The sequence below is a fragment of the Globicephala melas genome, chromosome 5 (genome assembly GCF_963455315.2).
Source record: "Globicephala melas chromosome 5, mGloMel1.2, whole genome shotgun sequence".
Taxonomy (NCBI): Eukaryota; Metazoa; Chordata; class Mammalia; order Artiodactyla; family Delphinidae; genus Globicephala; species Globicephala melas.
The window spans coordinates 42,484,647-42,508,522 of NC_083318.1; the positions used below are offsets into that span (position 1 = coordinate 42,484,647).

Below are 23,876 nucleotides of genomic sequence, written 5' to 3' on the forward strand. Positions count from 1 at the left end.
CACCAGTAAACACTTAAAGTATCCTCTATAGTTTACCCACTGGTCACCAAATATATCGAGATTTCCTTCCCTCTTTTCAAACACAGAGCACACTTACCCCTCCCCAAAGGAACTCCCATCTGGTCAATGCAACCAGCTCAAAGTCCAGGACTTCTGGTTCTGTGAAGTTCTTGTTCTTGTCTAAGTCTCGATGTGGCATCTCTTGACCCAGTGTCCTATGAACCAAAAAGAAAGTGATCGATAAACCAAAGTAACAAGTGTGCTCTCTCTCTCACACACACACACAAACACAAATACACACAAAGTACAAATGGCATAATAGCAATAGGATAACTATAATAAAAAATCCTGTCCAGAAAAGGAAAAAATAGGAGACACACAGCAGTCATTGTTACTGCATATGGCCAGGTTGACACACCCACCCTCTGCCTTGTGGGTAGAGAAGATTCTTCATAAGGCACTAGATCTGCTCTCTTGGGGAACTCCTTGTCTGTTTTTCTCTATGGCCAGAAGTTATTCCTTCTGAGAGGGTCCCCTTGTCCACCTCTGAGGTGTGTGTTGAAGAGCTGGCCTTCCATGCAGCCAACAGTCCACCTCCTGCTAGTGGAAGAAGTGGTTTTCAGTCTATCATGACATTTTTCAGATAGGCTTATGGTTATTTTAACAACATAAGTCCCTCAAAAAAATTGGCAGTCTCTTGCAAGCCATCAAATGTATGTACTGTCTCTATTCCCTTTTATTTCTCTTTGTAATTTAGCTATTTCTTTCCTGGGCTCATCTCATTCTTGAAACACTTGCCAGTGCAGTCAATAGTGTCCACCACACACAACTAATGATTTTCCCCACATTTTCTCCTTCTAGATCTACAAGGTTACTTGGCACACGGAGCCTTCCAAGTTGTGGTCGGTGTCAGTTTAACCAAATGTTTTGTCACTGCAAAACGTAGCATCTCACCTTTCCAGCATTTGGTATCAGTTTCCTTGACTATTGACTATTATGCCAATGCCACCAAGTTTAGGATTTTGTTAGAGCAGCATCCCGTGTCCATTACCAATTTTGGTACTGGTTAGGGGAAATAATGCTAGGTGCTGTGTTACATCAAGGTGACTGATAAATAGGTTTTGCTAAGTACCTTATACGTAGTGAGGTGCTTATTAATATTATTGGAAAATGCAGTATTAGGTGTATATATGCAAATCAGTTGTTTGAACATATTTGTATTTAATCTTTCGCAATTAAGGAAACCAACACTTAAAGAAATTAAGTAACACGTTGGAGATGTGTTACTGGAATCTGGAACAGATTGATCCAGATATATCTGGAATGGTTGATCCAGGTCTATGACACCACCTGTGCTTGTGCCTCTGGACATCTCCTCAGTAGAAGCCAGAGCAAAAACTATGCTCCACCTTGTTCTCTGCTTTTATAGCAAAGGAAATCTGAAACCTGACCATTTCCCTGTAGTTTCTGATCCTTTTTCTCTTTGCACTATTTCAGAGGTATTACCCTCTGTCCATAGCATAATAATAGTTACTTAAGATGACTCAAAAACACAGTGGAAAATAATCTGTAGTTTTTGAAACAATGAACGAGGTCTTTGTCTCAAAATTTATTTATGTAAGCTTACACAGTGAGCTTACTTAATGGGTTGTGCCTGTGTGAACATTTCTATTCTCCACTGAATGGTTTATTTGTTTAATGAATGTTTTCTGTATTCATTTAGGGAATTTTATTATACCATAACCATTCATTAAATCTGGAGGAGGTAACATTGTCGTATGCTTACTCTCTGTACAACCTTTGACATATTAACCTTCCCTATGGGAACATATATGCAAACCAAAATTGTCAAAACTGTTGGTTGACCTGAGCCTACACAATACTTTATTCATCCAGTAAATATTTATTAAGCACTTACCATCTATCAGGTGCTGAGCAAGACATGCTTTAAGATAGACTATAAATATTTTTTAAATCACCATTTTCAGTTGACCACATTTTACGTTTGCTGAAATGTCAGTTCACAAATGTGTGTGCGTGTGTGTGTGAGAGAGAGAGAGAGAGAGAGATTAATGGCAGTTTAGTAAGGGTGGTGGAAATTGTAAAAATTGCTAACATTGGTTACAGACTTAATGTCAGAAGATTTCTTCAGCTACACAGAAAGACTGCAAAGCAAATTTTCTTCCCTGAGGTTATGATTTGCATACAGAATGAAGGTTAAAATAAGACCAATGCAAATAACATCATTTTAGATATTTTCCCCTCTTAGTAAAACACAATGTACACTAATTTAAATTTTCAAACAGAAACATTAGGGAGGAATTGTATGGAAATAATTGTGTCAGCAAAAGTGATGTTTAAACACAATTTCACTAGCATTATTGTTCCATAAGTAGGAATCTAAACTTTCCTATGTGCTTTTTGCTTCCAGTGAAGTGATGCCACTTGGTCTTAAGGCATCACTTTAAAAGGCAAAAGCCACTTGAAGGAACACGGTGAGAAGAGTGATGCATAAAAGAGAGAAAGAGAACTGTTTAGATATCTGAAACCCTTGCTTTTCATTTGCCTCAGCCTGAGGTTTGCAGAAGGACGTCACCCACTCTCACTGATTCCTAACAAGAGTATATATTAAGCTCTTTGAAATGTGAGTATTATGGGAAGGATCACAGCTGCTTTAAATTATAGAAGTTGGCAAGTGCCGGGGAGGAGAGGGAGGTCTTTTAAACTGAGAAAGACAGTTGCAAAACTTTGCACAGCAGCATGAACTCCAAGCTTCAAAAGCATTCTCACGCGCAGACGGGCACTTTATTTTTCATCAAGTTTTTTTTGTGTTGTTTTGAAGCTGCTTTGAATGATAAACACATATTTCTGCTGTAAACTTTTTTAATGGTTTCTAAACTCATGGGACAACCAAAGCAAGAAACCCTCATGATTTGGGGCAAGGTTTGATGTCAGCAATGCCTAGAAAAGGTAAGCTTCTATTTTCACTGCAGTTTTTTTCCCTTCTATTTGGCCTTTGTCAACAATATTTACTGGAAAGACTTAAGACAGCCACTTGTAGAGAAATGGGAAACTTGTAGAAAGTATGTCAACAAATGATAAGTCAGAGGTTGGAAAACCTCAGCTGTAGTGTTTTCTCCTACTTTCTATTCCGCTTGTCTCAGGAACAGCTGTGAACTACTTTTGACTGTATGAAAAATGGCATTTCTCTCAGAAAGTATGTGTAGATCTTCAAAATCTCCAATCTGATGTGCCTAGCATTCACCAGTGTGGTGATGGGCTCATTTATTGCAAAGGTCAGATTACCTATGTTTTCTTATCCTATGATATGCAGCTCAACTTCCGGAGCTATGATCTTTCTATTAACTCAGAAATCTTTCCCATGGAAGATTTTAACATCCTTCCAGAAGGTCTCTGAAGTGTGCTTACTCTGACTTCTTATAAACTTCTTTTGCAGCCTATGTTTTTTAAAAGTTAAATAAATCGTTTGCCTTTTCCTTTGGAGTGACATGAGAGGACCGTTATAGATATTGTGTCCTGGGCAGAGTGAAAAAGTTCAACTCAAAATCTGTGAAGTTTTCATTGACTGGCAATGCTCTCATCTGAATAAGGTGGCTGTGTCTTCTTGATTGTGCCTCAGAAACAGGTAGGGAGCAGAGAGCCTAAGACAGTCCTGGTTTTTCTATGCATGGGTCATAGGAGAAGCATCCTGTGGTTTTAGGTGGAGGGGCAAGTAAATGTCTGCTGTGTCATTATTATTTCCTTGAGAAAGTCTCTGTTATCAGTGTTGCCATCTTTCTTTCTGAAGCAGAATTCCAGGTGCAAAAAACTAGATATCCACAGAGATCTGCAAATCCCCCCAGCAGGGTGCGATTTCAGCAGAGCTCACATTCATTCTTCACGCACACACATGTACTCAGAAAGCCCTGAAGGTTTGCTGGAGCTTGAGTGGTTTGGGACATCTAAGCGACCTCAGTCTGTGAAACCCACTGCTGCAGAAACTCTAGCAACAAGCCAGTTAGGCCTGGGTGAGGAAGTAAGATGCTGCCCCGAAGACGTGGCTCTTGGGGTGCAAAGGGCTCTACCTGCTTTGCTGTACCAGCTGTTGATCTGTTTCTGGACTGTTTTTCCTTGTGTGTCAAATTCTGATGACATAAAGTGGATTACAGCGACGTCCCCTGCCTTCTATGATCTCAGGGAAAGGAGAGAAATTCAGATCAGAGAGAAGGATGTGATTGTAGAAAACGGAGAATGGAGTTCCATCAACTCATGGCAAGGTCGCAGGGAGAAAGCATCCACATTTGTGAATGGAGGAAGTGAGGGACCCCGCCTCTGGCTTCACTGTCTTGCTCCTTCCCAGACCCTCTCTGCTCTCCCTCTCTCCCTCCTGTTCTGTCCAAGCCAGCCATGCAACCTCAAGAAAGGGAACGGTGGGTTGGACAGACAAGATGATTAGCATCTCCTCCTTCTCGTCCTCTTGGCCATTCCCAGGCCAGTTGGGGAAGCCCCCACCCTATTTGGAGGGGGATCTCCAGGACCCCACCCTGTGACCTCATCGCAGGCAGCCGGAGAGCTGGGATGGCCAGGGGTTGCGTGGCGCCTTAGTGCACCCTGGGGATGGGTGCGGCCACGAAATGTGCAGTGTGGCGTGAGGTGACTGCCAGGGATGGAGTGTGCTCTTCCCATCTTGGGCTCCCATGGCAGCTGGCAGCATTTCTAGAAGCCAGACCCTCCAGGCCCCACCTCTGGGCCTGAGGAGGCCCCAAAGAGGACAAAAACAAAAAAGAAGGGAGGGAGACGCAAGAGGGAGGAGATATGGGGACATATGTGTATGTATAACTGATTCACTTTGTTATCAAGCAGAAACTAACACACCATTGTAAAGCAATTATACTCCAATAAAGATGTTAAAAAAAAAAAGGCAATTAGAGTTTCTAATGAAGCCCCAAGCCAGCTGACTCATCTGAGGCGCAGTCACTTGGGGCTTTGTGATGAAACCTGGACAGAGCCCTGGAAAGGACAGGTCAGGGTTGTACCGAAAAGGACACTGATGATCAGCCCATTGTGACCTAATTGTTCCTCCTCACCTCAGAGAGGCTGAGAGAAAGGCAACATATGTAAGGGACAAGGGAGGAGAGTATTAACTAATGAGCTGTCAGGGAGTGCAGAAGCCACGCTGTCTGAACCTGTAAAGAGTTTCAACCAGATTTAGCCCAGGTTGCCAGCTACAGCCTCACACCCTAAGTCTGTAGATCAGGACCTGAGAAGCCCCAGACTCCGGAATCAACCCCTAGGGCGCCTGGGAAAAAGACACCATCACAATCCAATAAACCTTATTTGTGTGTCTACTCAGTGCCAGAACCTTTATCAAGGCTCTTTGAACTTGACCCTTGACAGAGAGACCAAATGGTAACAGCCTGGAAAGTTCATGGCAAACACAAAGAGGGGCTTTGCAAATCAGCCTGCTGAAATCAAAGACAGCATCTAGTTGCATTTGAACTAGACCTTGGAGGAGGTGTAAAATATCATGGGAAAGACAAAAGGGTCAAGAGCATCCAGGCAGAAGCCAGGGGACAAAGGCACAGAGATGGAAAGGTCATGGCTGCTTCCCTGTGGATGTTGAGGTGCTATTTCCCCAAGTGCATTTCAAGGAATACCAGCTTCATGGGTTATTAATAAGAGGATAACCAAAAGTATTTCCTGGGCAGGCAAACTTGTGAAAGTGAAAAACTATACACCACAGAGGACTAGAACTCAGACTCTCGGGTCACAAACATGTGACTTCAGATCCCTGCTCCACCCCTTAACTGCCATGTGAACTTGGACCCATTCAATCATCAGTTTCTTCATCTGTTAAGTGAGGATCATTATATACATTCTTATGGGGGCATTTTGAGGATTTAATTAGAGAATTCATGAAAAGGGCCTGCTATCAATGTGTCTGGCATATAAGAGCTCCATGAATTTTAGTTCTTACTATCTATTAGATGCTTGTTTCTTTACTGCAGGAATTCTCACATGTTTTAGTACCTTAACATGTCCTCTGTCTCTCCATGAGTGGGTCGTTAGACTCTAATGTTTCCAACATGTTAGAATATGAAACGACTTCTTTTCCCCAAAGAGTATCATACAAACCATGCGACTCGGAATGCATGCTGGAAAATGATTGGGTTGGCCCAGTGAGTTGAGGCTATATGGCCTTCAAGCCAATGACGTTTCCCGAGATTTACTTGAAATTTATCAATCTCCACCAGTCACTTCACGAATTGTCTTCCATATTTCTATGAAACCAAAGCCCCCAAACTGGGATTCTCCTGTCAAAGGAAATTGACTTTTTTCTTAAAACTATTGTCAATTTTTAGAAGGAAGAGAAAAGTAACAGCAAAGCAAATTCTTGTCCTTCTTGGCTTTCACACCCAAAAGGCCAACCTCTGCCTATGGTTTGAGAGCCTGTGTATAGAGGGCAAAGCAAGGGCAAAAGGTAGGATAAAACATGATCCCACCTCAAGGAGTCATCAATTGAGTGGAGAAAATAAAATGTGTGCTCTTATGTCTAAAATGCAAAATTAGGTTTACAAGGAAGGCTATAAGAGGGGTTCAAAGTGAATGGGAATTCAGAGAAAAGGAGACCGTGGGTCCCTGGAATAATCAGAGTAATAGGTAACATTTTTTGACATATACTAAGTGTAAGGAATTGTGCTAAGTACTTTACAATATGATAACCCATGTGTCCTTTATAAGGTTACAAGGTGGGTGTTGACTTGCCCATTTCACAGATGAACAAACTGAGCCCTAGAGAAAAGCAGTAACCTGCCAGAAGTCTTCCAGGAAGTAAGGGGCAGAGTATGGTCTCAAACTCAAGTCCATGTGATGCTCTGTATCCCTTACCCAGGAAAGACTCTTCAGAGGAGATAATGTGTCACTTGGCCTTGAAGAATGGATAAGGATTAATGGGAGGGGAATTTCAGGCAGTGAAAAGAATATCAACAAAAGTATGAAAGAAACCAATGTGGGGAGTAGCAGGAAAGCCTCCCTGGTAGAACAAAGGGTGTGCATAGAAAGAAGAGGGAAATGAGCTCAAAAGACTTGGTTGGATCTTAAAAGTTTTCACCACAAGAACAAAAATTTATAAGTACGATTGGTGATGGATGTTAACTAGACTTATTGTGGTGATTATTTCACAATATATACAATTACTGAATCATTATGTTGTACACCTGAAGCTAATATAATGTTATATGTCAATTATATATTAATTTACAAATAGAAAAAAAATTAAGAAAATTCTAAAAAAGAAAATGTAAGAAAATGCATTAAGCTAGAAAATGTTGGAAAATAGTGTTATATTGTTATAGAAATGTATAATGAATAAAAAGTTATGTTATTTTCTGGAAAAATAAAAAAAAAAGACTTGGTTAAAAAAAAAGAAAAACATGGCTGGAATCAGATCCTAGAAAGCCTTGAATGCCAAACCACAAAGTTTGGATATTTTTAATGGAGGAATCATTAAAACTTTGTAAAGAAAATAACAAGAATGTAACTCCCTGGTGGTTCATTAGAATAATAATTTAAGATGATTAATCGGTCTGTACAGCAGGGGCAGAGACTAAACCTCCAGTTAGGAAGAGATGTTTGTCCAGGTGGGAGATGGCAGTAGTTGGTGCCACAGCAGCTAAGGGATGAAGATGCTCATTGGACCCAGTCTCCTAAACCTGCTACACCAAAGCCTTGACTGTCATAGTGGTCTTTCAAAACAACAACCTTGAGGCCTCACTAAATCCAGATTTAACCCTTAAGATGACAGGGGGTGGGAATGGAAGGTCCAAGAGGAGCTGGTTGACCTCTGAGAGCCTTCTCAGCTTTCAATCTCCATGGAGATAAACTCTAAGCACTTTCATGGAAATCACTAACCATACAGTTCCCTATTCCATCACCAGTTTCCAGACTTCATATCAAACAGGCATATTTCCTAAAGAACTTCAGAGTCTGCAAAATTTTTATGAGTTTACAACTATGGCAATTACATAACAGTGGTAGCGGCACACAGTGATTGGGGGAGAGTGTATTTTAATATATCCCTTCAGGGGAAATTTTTATCCATCCTCTTGGCTGTCTGCCTTTTGCAAAATTCAGCTGTCTACCTCTTGTGACTGAAAACTCTTCCTGCAGCGTGATACCACATCAGGATCTTGTGGTGCTTTGAATGACAGTGATTCATGCAGGGCTCATATGACTTCCGCCAGTTCCCACATAGGGTGAGTTTCAGAGAGTAGGAATGAATTCATCTTTAGATTTTCCAGTGCCTTACAATTATAGTAGGTGTGAATCAATCTACAGACACAGGTCTGCAAGAAATTTCATATTTCTCCATTTTATTTAATACAACTTAAATTTGATTCTAAGAGTTAATGGCAGCAGAAACTTTACTTTCAGAAATGATCAGCCTCCTACTCCCACAGATACCGGTACCAGCAAGGTCTTCCTTCACGTCAGCTGTGCCCACTTTTATAAATTGCCTGTCCTTTTGATGTCTGTGGATTGTGCTTTCCAGCCCTGCTTGGGAACTGTCAGTCACTGTCCAGCCAGGAACCTGGGGTCTGAGCAATCTTAGTCTGACGTCTGGTCACATAGAGTGAGCGTTTCCACTTCTCACAGATCCACAATATCTGACCCCCAGTCCCTCCAGGTCTGGGGAAATCTCCCATCAAAGGCCCTGCATTCTCCCCTTTTCCACCATATACTCTTGGGCTTGGACTTTCAGAAAAGAAAGGAAAAAGTATTATTTTCAAGAAACTTCTGCTTTCTGCTCTGCCTATACAACCTTGAAACAAGGAAGTACAAAAAGCCAGGCAACATTCTTGGGATAAGTTGGGAGTGGAGAACACACACAAATAAATATTTCCCTAAGTTATTTTGTTACATACCCAATAGGTATTCAATAATGGTCAGTGGAATGCATGTCCCAATAATTGATGAAATGGCTTCTCCAAAGTTGCTCAGTTTGCCACAAGAGTTTAGTAGAGGCTTTTTATTAAGAACCTACTATGTGCCAGTACTTTACATGTACTTACTACATGTCCCCAGTTTTCAGATGAGAGAGGTGAGTCACTTATCCAATGTCCTATGAGCACTAAGGGATGGAGTAGGTATTTAAAGTTGTTCCCATCTCTAAAACCCATACATTTTCCACCCTGCCACATGGAGTCCTGGAAAGGATTCCTTATTCTCTACCAGAGCTCTGTTCTTAACTAATTCTTCAGTAGACATTTCCAATTAACATTTTTTTAATTTATTTAATTGAAGTAAAGTTGATATACAATGTTGTGTTAATTTCTGCTGCAGAGCAAAGCGATTCAGTTATACATATACATATATATATATACCTTTTTTCATATTCTTTTCCATTATGGTTTATCACAGGATATCGAGTATAGTTCCCTGTGCTATATAATAGGACCATGTTGTTTATCCATCTGATATATAATACGTTGAATCTGCTAATCCCAAACTTCCAACCCATCCCTCCCACCCTCCTCCCCCTTGGCAACCACAAGGCTGTTTTCTATAACATTTGTTTTAAATAGAGATTTTTCCCACCATGAACATAGTGTGATTCTGTTTGACACACTGGTAATCTCATGGAATGGCGTTTTACCCCATCTCATCACTCATCTGCAAGGAAGCAGAGAGGGAGACTTAATCCCATTTGAAAGATTAGAGCAAGGTAATGTGACTTGTCGAAGGCCACAGAGCTAGAAGGAAGCTCAAAGTCGAACATGCATTTGTCTGTCTCTGCCTCTAAGTCAAGGGAAAGAAGTTAGTCCTAATCAATCAAAAGCTAATTACAAACCAGTATTAAATATTTACACTTTTAGTGCTTTCTTATACTACCAATAACAGAAAACCATAGCTGATGTCATTGCTTTAAAACGCATCCTGCCAGATATACACTAATGATATTTGAGAGCTGTCATTAAAACTTTAGCTGGTGGCCTTGCCACCTCAAAGCAGCTTATTCTCTTAAACTGGTAAGTAATTGTTTCAGTTTCTTTCTTACACCATTAATTTTTTTAGAAAAGACTTCTTAGGAGTAATTTTGACCCCTGGCCACTCTAAAATCTAATTTAACATCAGTAGAATCTCAGTTTAGGGATTCTTTGAATTACCAACCCATTTTATCACAGGTGTTCATATCAGTTCCTCAGATCATTAGCATCCCCTCTTTTCTTTCACAATAAAGACCGTATTCCTTGATTGTCATGGGGAGCTTTGAAAATCTGTCTCTTACCCACCTTCCTCATTCCCTGAACCCCTACTGCTCCCCTCCATATATCCATATACCCATCGCACCAAATACCACAGACTAGGTGGTTTAAACAACAGAAATTTATTTTCTCACAGTTCTGGAAGCTAGAAGTTTAAGACCAAGGTGTCATAGGTTTGATCCCTTCTGAGGCCTCTCTCCTTGACTTGCAGATGGCTGCCTTCTCACTGTGTCCTCACGTGGTTTTTCCACTGTGCAGAGCATCCCTGGTATCTCTCTGTGTGTCCCAATTTCCTCTTCTTATAAGAATACCAGTCAGATTGGATTAGGAACCATCCTCAGGGCCTCATTTGAACTTCATCACCCCTTTAAAAGTTGGTATCTCCAAATAGTCACATGGTGAGGTATTTCAACATGTGACTTTTGGGGAAGCCCAATTCAGTCCAGAACAACCCAAAAGCTATGCACAGTGAAGTCTTCACAGTTTCTCATGCATCCCTTTTCTCCATATGACATAGGTCTAAAGAATTGAGTCTATTCCCTTGCCTTTGTATAAATTATGTTGAGCCATATACAACTGCTGACCTTCAACCATTCTATTACCAACAAAAAAATGGCAATTTAATATAATTCCGATATCATTTAGAGACTTAAAACTCTCATTTCTTGAAAACAGTTTATGTGTGGTGTCCTTATAATATTACAGAAATTGTTGGTCGTCCTCCTGTTTGTCCTCGAGTCTGAGATAAAATGGTCTCCAAAAAGACTTTGAGAATTTATCCACACTACAGACCCTACCTCTAGCTTCAACACCAGCCATAGCCAAAAGCTCATACTCAATAAAGCAGCCTCTTCCATTAAAATACCACTGGTCACCAGAAAGTTCTTTCTTATGCCAGAATCTAGCTCTTTTTTAGTGGTTCTCTCCTGGTCCTTGTTCTGCTTTTATCAGTAGCAAGAAGTCCACCTCTTTCCTCTGGCTTCTTAAATATTTAAAGACCACCACCACCTCCCTTCCTAACTCTCTCTAGGGTATCCCTGGACTTGCAGGAAGGAATTTCCCCAGACACTATGTGGTTCACCAAAAATATTCATGCCTCCTTTGAAATGACATCTATACCTGAACACCGGATACCAGATGAGTTTCACATCTAGTGCTAGCTCCATATCAATTTCCTGGAATGGGTAACAGCTACACAGAGCCCTGTATTGAGAAAAAATCTGAACCCAATCTAAGGTTAGCAGGAAAGAACGTAGAGTTTGATTAGTGACGCCTTAGGGAGAAGCAGATACTCTCCAGAGCTGCACTAACTACTACTCTGGATACTGTCTGACAGCCTAGGGCACAGGGGAGCTATTACTGTCTGTGATCTAAATACTCTATTTTCCTTAATGCTAAATTTGCATCAGCTTTGCTAGTCAGCCAATCTCATAAAAACAACAACAACTAAGACACTCAGATTATTCTTTAACTTAGTTACAGCAAAGCCTATTTTCATCCGTGCTGTGGTGCTGCTTTTCTTCCTAGTTTACTAAAAAAATGAAGAATCTGGAATCGTGATCTCCTTGTGTGGTAGTTTCAGTCCTAACCCTTCCTGGTTGTGTGATTGTGGGCAAGTTATTCGAATGCTCTGAGCCTCTGTTCATCACTGAAAATGAGAACAATAAGTACCTACTCCAGTGGGCCCATTGGTATCATAAATAAGATATTATCTGAGAAAAATTTGTAAGTCAGAGGGTGAAATACAAATACTAGTTAATGTTAGGAGCCTGATAGTTTTGGCTGGCCAGCTAATTTTTTACCTCAGCCTCTTTGTCTTAGGGGATTTCTTCTCACTGGACAAACTGACATCTAGTAGGGGATTAGAAACAAAAGTACAAGCAAGAGGAATGGACACACACTAGATACTCAATGAATGGACTTGCACATGAATGTAAACCGGCCAAGGGAAAGAATTTCGGCCAAGATGAAAGTGTTTCCACCATGTTGTCAAAGCAAAATGATGAGTGAAATCCAGAGTGTCTCTCCCTGGTTGTTTTGATTATTCAAGGCCAAAGATGTTTGGTTTGGGATGATTTGTGCTTTCCATTTGCTTACACAAATCTACACTGCTGACCTCATGCTTTTGCCTGCGAAAGAAAATATACCCATTTCTCTGGCTGTTGTCAGCAACACGTTAGCGTAGCTCTGCACCATATGCTGCGCCAGGGGCGACAATCCTAAATCTACAGGACCAAGCTGTTGTGCATGAATGAATAAGCATGTGGCAGAGACCCAGGAGGCCTGAAACCACACGCTCCGCCTAACATGGGCAGTCACCACCTGCTCCAGTGGGGGGTGTCCAGGTGCAATGTGACCCTATGGTGCCAGATCTTCAGATTTTTCAAGAAAATCCACATATCTGGATTTTTATGTGACATGTTCCGATTTTAAAAACACTTGCTGTGTTTCTGACCTATAGAAATGACAATGTCATATGGTTCAACCTAATATAATCTAGAGATATAAAAACTGTTCCCATTTTCCTGCTATGTGGGAAACCACAGGAGCCCTCATCCTTCAAAAAAATTTCTTTTTTTTGCACACACACATGCTATTAATAACAATAGCTAACAGAGAGCTCTTCCTACACAGAGGTATACATCTAGATAAACCCTCATTTAATCCTCCCAACACAGCTGTAAGGTTGGTACTATGTTTAATCCTATTTTACAAATGAGACCCAAAACCCCACCATCAGTTTTTAGTGACACATATGTACATGAATACATGATCCCCTTGCCAACAGAGCCAGAGTCCTTCTGCCTCTTGAATTTCAGGGAGAAAAGTAAAATGTATTTTACTGCCCATGTGCCCAGAGATGGTCAAGGTGGGGTGAACAGTGAGTCTCCTGGCTGCTTCTGCTAACTTTAAATCTCCATATGCCTTGTGTTAGTCCACTAAGGCTGCCATAACAGGATAATACCACAGGCTGGGGGCTGAAACAACAGAAATTTATTTCCTTGTGGTTCTGGAGGATGGAATTCCAAGATCAAGGTGCCAGCAGGGTTGGTTTCCAGCCAAAAGTTTCTTTCTGGCTTGCAGATGGCCAGCTTCTCTCTATGTCTTCACATGTCAGACAGAGAGAGAGAGAGAGAGAGAGAGAGAGAGAGATCTGGTGTGGTATCTCTTCCTCTCCTTATTTTTTTATTTTATTTTTTCTAATATCTCTATTGGAGTATAATTGCTTTACAATGGTATGTTAGTTGCTGCTGTATAACAAAGTGAATCAACAATATGTATACATATATCCCCATATCTCCTCCCTCTTGCATCTCCCTCCTACCCTTCCTATCCCACCCCTCTAGGTGGACAAAAAGCACCGAGCTGATCTCCCTGTGCTATGTGGCTGCTTCCCACTAGCGATTGATTTTACCTTTGGTAGTGCATATATGTCCATGCCACTCTCCCAATTTGTCCCAGCTTACACTTCCCCGTCCGCATGTCCTCAAGTCCATTCTCTATGTCTGCATTGTTATTCCTGCCCTGCCCCTAGGTTCTTCAGAATCATTTTTTTTTTTACATTCCATATATATGTGTTAGCATACAGAATTTGTTTTCCTTTTTCTGACTTATTTAACTCTGTATGATAGACTCTAGGTCCATCCACACCACAAACAACTCAATTTTGGTTCTTTTTATGGCTGAGTAATATTCCACTGTATATATGTGTCACATCTTCTTTATCCATTCATCTGTCAATGGGCACTTAGGTTGCTTCCATGTACTGCTTATTGTAAATAGAGCTGCAGTAAACATTTTGGTACATGACTCTTTTTGAATTATGGTTTTCTCAGGGTATATGCCCAGTAGAGGGATTGCTGCATCATATGGTATTTCTATTTTACTTTTTTAAGAACCTCCATACTGTTCTCCGAAGTGGCTGTATCAATTTACATTCCTACCAACAGTGCAAGAGGGTTCCCTTTTCTCCACACCTCTCCAGCATTTATTGTTTGTAGATTTTTTGATGATGGCCATTCTGACTGGTGTGAGGTGATAACTCATTATAGTTTTGATTTGCATTTCTCTAATGATTAGTGATGTTGAGCATTCTTTCATGTGTTTGTTGCCAATCTGTGTATCTTCTTTGGTGAAATGTCTATTTAGGTCTTCTGCCCATTTTTTAATTGGGTTGTTTGTTTTTTTGATGTTGAGCAGCATGAGCTGCTTGTAAAATTTGGAGATTAATCCTTTGTCAGTTGCTTCATTTGTGAACATTTTCTCCCATTCTGAGGGTTGTCTTTTGGTCTTGTTTATGGTTTCCTTTGCTGTGCAAAAGATTTTAAGTTGCATTAGGTCCCAATTGTTTATTTTTGTTTACATTTCTATTTCTCTAGGAGGTGGGTCAAAAAGAATCTTGCTGTGATTTATGTCATAGAGTGCTCTGCCTATGTTTTCCTTTAAGAGTTTATACTGTCTGGCCTTACATGTAGGTCTTTAATCCATATTGAGTTTACTTTTGTGTATGGTGTTACAGTGTGTTCTAATTTCATTCTTTTACTTGTAGCTGTCCAGTTTTCTCAACACCACTTATTAAAGAGGCTGTCTTTTCTCTATTGTATATTCTTGGCTCCTTTATCAAAGATAAGGTGACCATATGTGCGTGGGGTTATCTCTGGGCTTTCTATCATGTTCCATTGATCTATATTTCTGTTTTTTTGCCAGTACCATACTGTCTTGATTACTGTAGCTTTGTAGTATAGTCTGAAGTCCAGGAGCCTGATTCCTCCAGCTCCGTTTTTCTTTCTCAAGATTGCTTGGGCTATTTGGGGTCTTTTGTGTTTCCATACAAATTGTGAAATTTTTTGTTCTAGTGCTGTGAAATATGCCACTGGTGGCTTAATAGGGATTGAATTGAATCTGTAGATTGCATTGGGTAGTATAGTCATTTTCACAATGTTGATTCTTCCAATCCGAGAACATGGTATATCCTTCCATCTGTTTGTATCATCTATAATTTCTTTCATCAATGTCTTATAGTTTTCTGCATACAGGTCTTTTGTCTCCTTAGGTAGGTTTATTCCTAGTTATTTTATTATTTTTGTTGTAGTGGTAAAAGGGAGTGTTTCCTTAATTTCTCTTTCAGATATTTCATCATTTGTGTATAGGAATGCAAGAGATTTCTGTACATTAATTTTGTATCTTGCTACTTTACCAAATTCATTGATTAGCTCTAGTAGTTTTCTAGTAGCATCTTTAGGATTCTCTATGTATATGTCATGTCATCTGCAAACAGTGACAGTTTTACTTCTTTTCCAATTTGGATTCTTTTTATTTCTTTTTCTTCTCTGATTGCTGTGGCTAAAACTGACAAAACTATGTTGAATAATAGTGGTGATAGTGGGCACCCTTGTCTTGTTCCTGATCTTAGTGGAAATGGTTTCAGTTTTTCACCATTGAGAATGATGTAGGCTGCAGATTTGTCATATATGTCCTTTATTACGTTGAGGTAAGTTCCCTCTAAACCTACATTCTGGAGGATTTTTATCATAAATGGGTGTTGAATTTTGTCAAAAGCTTTTTCTGCATCTATTGAGATGATCATATGTTTTTTTCTCCTTCAATTTGTTAATATGGTGTATCACATTGATTGATTTGCGTATATTGAAGAATCCTTGCATTCCTGGGATAAACCCCACTTGATCATGGTGTATGATCCTTTTAATGTGCTGTTGGATTCTCTTTGCTAGTATTTTGTTGAGGATTTTTGCATCTATGTTCATCAGTGATATTGGCCTGTAGTTTTCTTTCTTTGTGACATCCTTGTCTGGTTTTGGTATCAAGGTGATGGTGGCCTCATAGAAGGAGTTTGGGAGTGTTCCTCCCTCTGCTATATTTTGAAAGATTTTGAGAAGGATAGGTGTTAGCTCTTCTCTAAATGTTTGAAAGACTTCACCTGTGAAGCCATCTGGTCCTGGGCTTTTGTTTGTTCGAAGATTTTTAATCACTGTCTCAATATCAGTGTGTATATTTTCTATTTCTTCCGGGTTCAGTCCCAGAAGGTTGTGCTTTTCTAAGAATTTGCCCATTTCTTCCAGGTGGTCCATTTTATTGGCATACAGTTGCCTGTAGTAATCTCTCATGATCCTTTGTAGTTCTGCAGTGTTGGTTGTTACTTCTCCTATTCATTTCTCATTCTATTGATTTGAGTCTACTCCCTTTTTTCTTGATGAATCTGGCTAATGGTTTATCAAGTTTGTTTATCTTCTCAAAGAACCAGCTTTTAGTTTTATTGATCTTTGCTATTGTTTCCTTCATTTTTTTTTCATTTATTTCTGATCTGATCTTTATGATTTCCTTCCTTCTGCTAATTTTGGGGTTTTTTTGTTCTTCTTTCTCAAATTGCTTTAGGTGTAAGGTTAGGTTGTTTATTTGAGATGTTTCTTGTTTCTTGAGGTAGCATTGTATTGCTATAAAATTCCCTCTTACAACTGCTTTTGCCACATCCCATAGGTTTGGGATCATCGTGTTTTCGTTGTCATTTGTTTCTAGTTATTTTTTGATTTTCTCTTTGATTTCTTCAGTGATCTCTTGGTTATTAAGTAGTGTATTGTTTAGCCTCCATGTGGTTTGTATTTTTTACAGTATTTTTTCCTGTAATTGATATCTAGTCTCAGAGCGTTGTGGTCGGAAAAGATACTTGATACAATTTCAATTTCTAAAACTTACCAAGGTTTCATTTGTGACCCAAGATAAGATCTATCCTGGAGCATGTTCCATGAGCACTTGAGAAGAAGGTGTATTCTGTTGTGTTTGGATGGAATGTCCTATAAATATCAATTAAGTTCACCTTGTTTAATGTATCATTTAAAGGTTGTGTTTCCTTATTTATTTTCATTTTGGATGATCTGTCCATTGCTGTTAGTGGGGTGTTAAAGTCCCCTACTATAATTGTGTTACTGTCGATTTCCTCTTTTATGGCTGTTAGCATTTGCCTTATGTTTTGAGGTGCTCCTATGTTAGGTACATAAATATTTACAATTGTTATATCTTCCTCTTGGTTTGATCCCTTGATCATTAGATAATGTCCTTCTTTGTCTTTTAAGTCTTTATTTTAAAGTCTATTTTGTCTGATATGAGAATTGCACTCCAGTTCTCTTTTGATTTCCATTTGCATGAATATCTTTTTCCATCCCCTCACTTTCAGTCTTTATGTGTCCCTAGGTCTGAAGTGGGTCTCTTGTAGACAGCATATGTACAGGTCTTGTTTTTGTGTCCATTAAGCCAGTCTATGTCTTTTCGTTGGATCATTTCATCCATTTACATTTAAGGTAATTATCAATATGTATGTTCCTATTACCATTTTCTTAATTGTTATGGGTTTGTTTTTGTAGGTCCTTTTCTTCTCCTGTGTTTCCCATTTAGAGAAGGTCCTTTAGCATTCGTTGTAGAGCTGGTTTGGTAGTGCTGAATTCTCTTAGCTTTTGTTTGTAAAGGTTTTTTTTTTTTTTCATTTTAACATCTTTATTGGAGTATAATTGCTTTACAATGGTATGTTAGTTTCAGCTTCACAACAAAATGAATCAGTTATATATATACATATGTTCCCATATCTCTTCCCACTTGCATCTCCCTCCCTCCCACTCTCCCTATCCCACCCCTCCAGGAGGTCACAAAGCACCGAGCTGATCTCCCTGTGCTATGCGGCTGCTTCCCACTAGCTATCTACCTTACGTTTGGTAGTGTATATATGTCCATGCCTCTCTCTCGCTTTGTCACAGTTTACCCTTCCCCCTCCCCATAGCCTCAAGTCCATTCTCTAGTAAGTCTGAGTCTTTATTCCTGTTTCACCCCTAGGTTTTTCATGACATTGTTTTTTCTTAAATTCCATATATATGTGTTAGCATACGGTATTTGTCTCTCTCTTTCTGACTTACTTCACTCGGTATGACAGCCTCTAGGTCTATCCACCTCATTACAAATAGCTCAATTTTGTTTCTTTTTATGGCTGAGTAATATTCCATTGTATATATGTGCCACATCTTCTTTATCCATTCATCTGATGATGGACACTTAGGTCGTTTCCATCTCTGGGCTGGGTCATATGGTAGTTCTATTTGTAGTTTTTTAAGGAACCTCCATACTGTTCTCCATAGTGGCTGTATCAGTGTACATTCCCACCAACAGTGTAAGAGGGTTCCCTTTTCTCCACACCCTCTCCAACATTTATTGTTTCTAGATTTTTTGATGATGGCCATTCTGACTGGTGTGAGATGATATCTCATTGTAGTTTTGATTTGCATTTCTCTAATAATTAGTGATGTTGAGCATTCTTTCATGTGTTTGTTGGCAGCTGTATATCTTCTTTGGAGAAATGTCTATTTAGGTCTTCTGCCCATTTTTGGATTGGGTTGTTTGTTTTTTGTTATTAAGCTGCATGTGCTGCTTATAAATTTTGGAGATTAATCCTTGTCAGTTGCTTCATTTGCAAATATTTTCTCCCATTCTGAGGGTTGTCTTTTGGTCTGTAAAGGTTTTAATTTCTCCGTTGAATCTGAATAGGATCCTTCCCGGGTAGAGTAATCTTGGTTGTAGGTTTTTCCCTTTCATCACTTTAAATATGTCCTGCCACTCCCTTCTGGCTTGCAGAGTTTCTGCTGAAAGATCAGCTCTTAACCTTATGGGGATTCCCTTGCGTGTTATTTGTTGTTTTTCCCTTGCTGCTTTTAATATTTTTTCTTTGTATTTAATTTTGGTAGTTTGATTTATATGTGTCTTCGCATGTTTCTCCTTGGATTTATCTTGTATGGGACTCTCTGTTCTTCCTAGACTTGATTAAGTATTTCCTTTCCCATATTAGGGAAGTTTTCAACTATAATCCTTCAAATATTTTCTCAGTCCCTTTCTTTTTCTCTTCTTCTTCTGAGACCCCTATAATTCGAATGTTGGTGCATTTAATGTTGTCCCAGAAGTCTCTGAAACTGTCCTCTATTCTTTTCATTCTTTTTTCTTTATTCTGTTCTGCAATAGTTATTTCCACTATTTTATTTTCCAGGTCATTTATCCGTTCTTCTCCCTCAGTTATTCTGCTCTTGGTTCCTTCTAGAGAATTTTTAATTTCTTTTATTGTGTTGTTCATCATTGTTTGTTTGCTCTTTAGTTCTTCTAGGTCCTTGTTAAATGTTTCTTGTATATTCTCCTTTTTAGTTCCAGGATTTTGGATCACCTTTACTATCATTACTCTGAATTCTTTTTCAGGTAGAGTGCCTGTTTTCTCTTCATTTGTTTTGTCTGGTGGGTTTTCACCTTGCTCCTTCATCTGCTGTGTGTTTCTCTGTCTTCTCATTCTGCTTAACTTATAGTGTTTGGGGTCTCCTTTTCACAGGCTTCAGGTTTTAGTTCCCATTGTTTTTTGTGTCTTCCCCCAGTGGTTATGGTTGATTCAGTGTGTTGTTTAGGCTTCCTGGTGGAGGGGACTGGTGCCTGTGCTCTGGTGGATGAGGCTGGATCTTGTCTTCTGGTGGGCAGGGCAGCATCTGGTGTTGTTTTTTGTGGTGTCTGTGACCTTATTATGATTTTAGACAGCCTCTCTGCTAATGGGTGGGTTTGTGTTTCTTTCTAGCAGGACAGGAACACAATCTCTTCCTCTTCTTATAAGGACACACATCCTGTTGGATCAGGGCCCCACCCTCATGACCTCATTTAACCTTAATTACCTCCTTAAAGGTCCTACCTCCAAATATAATCACATTGAGGATTGGGGCTTCGATTTCTGCATTTGGGGGGGTGGGGATACAATTATGTCCTTCTCACCCAACATATTCTACAGATAATCAGCCTCTCCTGTCTTTTTCTCTTTTCCACCCTTACCCTTAGACTTCTTCCCATCCAGCCCATGCCATTCAGCCATTTCCCTCTTCCTACCCTATTCTTTGTGTCCTTCAGTTCATTATTCTACACAGCTTCTCTTTTCTCACTTTCTGTAAGCTCCTCTTCATGCATTCTCCTCCTATTTCTCTCTTCCTCTACTTTCTCAGCCTTTCTCTTTTCATCCCAACCATCACCTTCTCCAAAGTCCTCTCCCCTCTCTTCATTTTCCTCTTGTCCTCTTCTCCACAACAACCCCTGAAGTCTAAATTCTATTTTTTGTTTGTTCATCTTTACACTTCATACCCTGTAGCATGTACACTCCAATAACTGGAGTGCCCCAAGCAGTGCCTGGTACATAGTACAAACCTCATAAGTGTCAGAATGCCCCTTTTACAGAGGATTTGAGGCAAGTTAAAAGAAATGTGCAAAATGAAGCAGTTTAAGTGGAAGTTAAAAAGTCAAAGCCCCGAGGCAAAAGGGAAGCAAAATATGTGAACCACAAGACCCAATTTGGTTACTGTGATTGAGCGTGAAATTTCACGTCCTGGCAACCAAATGCAGAGTCCTTTCAGATTTAAAGTGACCCATGTATTCTCTGGTGTGCTGGGGTAAAGTACTGGAGGAGAAGAAATGAATTCCTTTCCTCTTGCCCTGACCCAGGCAACTGTTTTCTCTATATCTCAGCTTTCTTTTCAACAGTTCGTTAATCTCTCACCGGCTTTCCAGTGCTGTATTGTGTTAAAAGCTCACTCAAATCCTATTTAGAATATTGTTTTATGTAGTAAAGAATGCAAATCTTATAATGAAGGCAATTTGTAGTTGCAGGCATTGCTAGGAGGTTGCTAAAGGAAATCCACAGTATTGTCAGTGTCGTGTCAAATCCAGAACTCACAAAGCAGAGCCAGCAATATTATATTTGTAGACAATCAACTAGAATGTATAAATTATTACTGGCAGATGATTATAATTCCAAATCCCTAACACAAATAAAAGGAAACCCAGAGCATCTTGATAAGAAAGTTTTTGTTTTTGTTTTGTTCCTGGAAGTCAGTAGAACAGCAGTTGTATGTGTTTATATTAGTCTCAAGATACTTAATTTGCTGACCTTAGTATTTCAGAAAAAAAATTGTATGTATTATATTTGTGGGAATAAAAAATAATGGTTTGAGATTTTTATCAAATATGGAGAGTAGTTATGTATGGAAAAAAGTTTACTGAATGTGGGTTCAAGCAACAGCTGTGAAGTTCATGGGAGAAAAATATCAGATAAAGGGAAGAAGGAAGGGAGGAAGGGAGGGGAGAAGGAAGGAGGAAGGAAATGTTTCTCTGAATCTTTTTCTACTTTCCCTTACAGATACTCAGTTTCCTCATCTTCCCTTACATTGTACTATTTCCTCTTTTCTGTCACTGTCACCTTCCCTCTGAAGCCTGAAGAGAAACCTGTATCTCCATCTCAGACTACTCCCTCTCCATGAAAACCTAGTCCTTTATTTTCAACACTTTCTCCTGAACATAGAAATGTAACCATCATCACAGATTTTCTGTATTGTTACTGACTCAGCCATTATCCCAAAATATGCCTAAGGCTATCACTGTTACACTAGACTCTGGACACCACATGCCAATAGGTCCATTGTCAAGCTAAAGTAGAGGTACCTTGTGTGACCAGAGGATGAGAAGTATTAAAACCAAAGCACACAAACAAGGATTGCAAGGTCCTCCCCTGGAGATGGGAAAACTAATGGGAGATGCGAGTATGATTTCAGGTATTTGAATATCTCCTTCAAGTAGGACTTTGGAAGCAATTCTCCAAGATTTGGCATCAATTACTTAGGATTCTAATACAGAGAGGATTTGACCCGAGTTAAAAATCACAGTTTTGTCATTTTTCTAGGCTTGTGTCCTTGGGGAACTAACTCTGCCCACCTCCATTTCTTTGATGTAAAAAAATGAGGATAATAATATCCATCTCATTGAGGTTGTTATGAGGATATACCATGGTGCTCAATCAGTCATAGCTAAGATTAATATTCCTGGTACTTCTGTTGAAATGCAATAGAGGAGAAAGCATTAGATACACAGAGTTATTGTTTGGATCATAAAGCATAAGATTTCCTTTCCTTCCTTCCTTTCCTCATTCTTTTCCCATCATATCCAGCCGTACCTTGAACCTGCATTCAGTAAGCTTTCTGGTTAACCACAAGTGGCAGATTTCCTTTAGCAACACTATAGCAAAAACTCTAACTATAAATTGCCTTAACTGCAACACTTGCCTCCTTTATTACAGAAAAACACACTCTAAGAACAGGATTTGAGGAAGACCCCAAAAGAAATTCAGAAGATGTGAAACAGAGCTTTACAATATTATATAAATAAAAGAGAAAGAGAGTCTTAGCTTTGGTTCTCAACCCTAGCTGCACCTTAATCATCAACAAGGGAGCTTTGAAAAATCCTAAAGCCCAGTTTGCACCCCAGACCATTACATCAGAATCCCTGATGCTGGGATCCAGGCGTAAATAATTTTTAAACCCCCCAGGTGATTCTAATATACAGCCAAGGTTGAGAACTGCTGTTTTAGAGAAAGTTACTAGCCAATAGTGTGGAAAGCTGCAGAGTTGAGGCTGGATGTGTACACACTGGTGTGAGCACATTGATAATGTTCTAAACTCTAGAGATACTTTTCAGGAGAGCTGTGGGAACAGAAATCAAGCTTGAAAGGAAGGAGTGAGTGGCTAGGAAGAGTCTACAGCAGGCGTAGCTTAATCCTTCAGCAAATATGGTGGACCCCAGAAGGGAAGAGTGAGGAAGACAGCATGAGGAGTTAGCAAAAGCAAAACAAGTTATTTCTAGAATATGGGAGACCTAAGCATATTTGAACCAAAGCTGAGTCTACCACATCTTGTACACTTCCAAATTAAATTTGGGGAAATAGTGAAAAACTGTTTGCACTGATCAAATAAATTTCATCTTGATGATTTCAGATACATCACAGGCTCTTGACCAATTATGCCGTCTGCTTTATGTCTAACAACTCCTTTCATTTTAACTGCCATTTGTTCCATTTTCTGCTGTGTGTCAAATATATCACTTGATGGACGCTCTTAATCCTCACAAAATCCTGTAAAGTGGCTGCCTCCCATTTTACAGATGAGGAAACTTTTCAGATGAGGAAATTAGATTCAGAGAGGCCCCGTGGTTTGTCCAGAGTCAATAAGTGACAAAACCAAGATTCGAACTTGAGTCTCTATGACCCCAAAGCCCACAGTCTTTTTACCCTGCTCCCGTGCCTCCAGATAAAGCACAAATTCAATCCTTGGAGAGTTGCGTGCTTCCTTCGAAATCTGCAAAATGACAAAAACTATGCCGTGAAAGGTGGTGTCCTGGCTCCAGGACCTCTGGATGAAATGAATGAAAAAGTGAAAATATATCAGAGGCTGCAGAAGGGCTTGAGCAAGGTACAAAGCATTTCAGAGAGAGGTGGGCATGAGGCCTCTCATCATTGACACAGATGCGCAGGAAGATAGCGGAGGGGCAGCCAGAATTGAGGTTGCCCACAGCAGACAGTAACCTGAAAACGCTCCATGCGCAAGTGCAGCGGGGTTTGGACAGCAATGGTCATTCTCAACATCGTTCCTCTCTGTCATCTGCCCATGCCTTCCACCTTCCCTGGACTTATCATCCTTGCTGACTTCTGCCTGCCAAATCATCCAACTTGTGCCAGCTCATTTGGCCATCTTCTCTTGCTCAAACTGAATCTCC

The 23,876-nt window shown here is 39.8% G+C and overlaps 1 protein-coding gene across 2 annotated transcripts in view; it reads left to right on the forward strand.

The window, feature by feature from the left end:
- Positions 1 to 2,588: 2,588 nt before the first annotated feature.
- Positions 2,589 to 23,876, forward strand: part of C1QTNF7 (C1q and TNF related 7) — a 137,930-nt gene continuing 116,642 nt past the window's right edge. Inside the window, exon 1 of one of the 2 annotated variants that reach the window (XM_060298756.1) lies at positions 2,589 to 2,644. Coding sequence is in view for 1 of the 2 variants with exons in the window: in XM_060298755.1 (XP_060154738.1) it covers positions 2,949 to 2,970 (22 nt within the window). In the remaining variant the exon portion in view is untranslated. Of the gene's footprint in view, positions 2,645 to 2,754; positions 2,971 to 23,876 lie in introns of those variants that run through there. The other variant, XM_060298755.1, reaches the window with a different exon arrangement.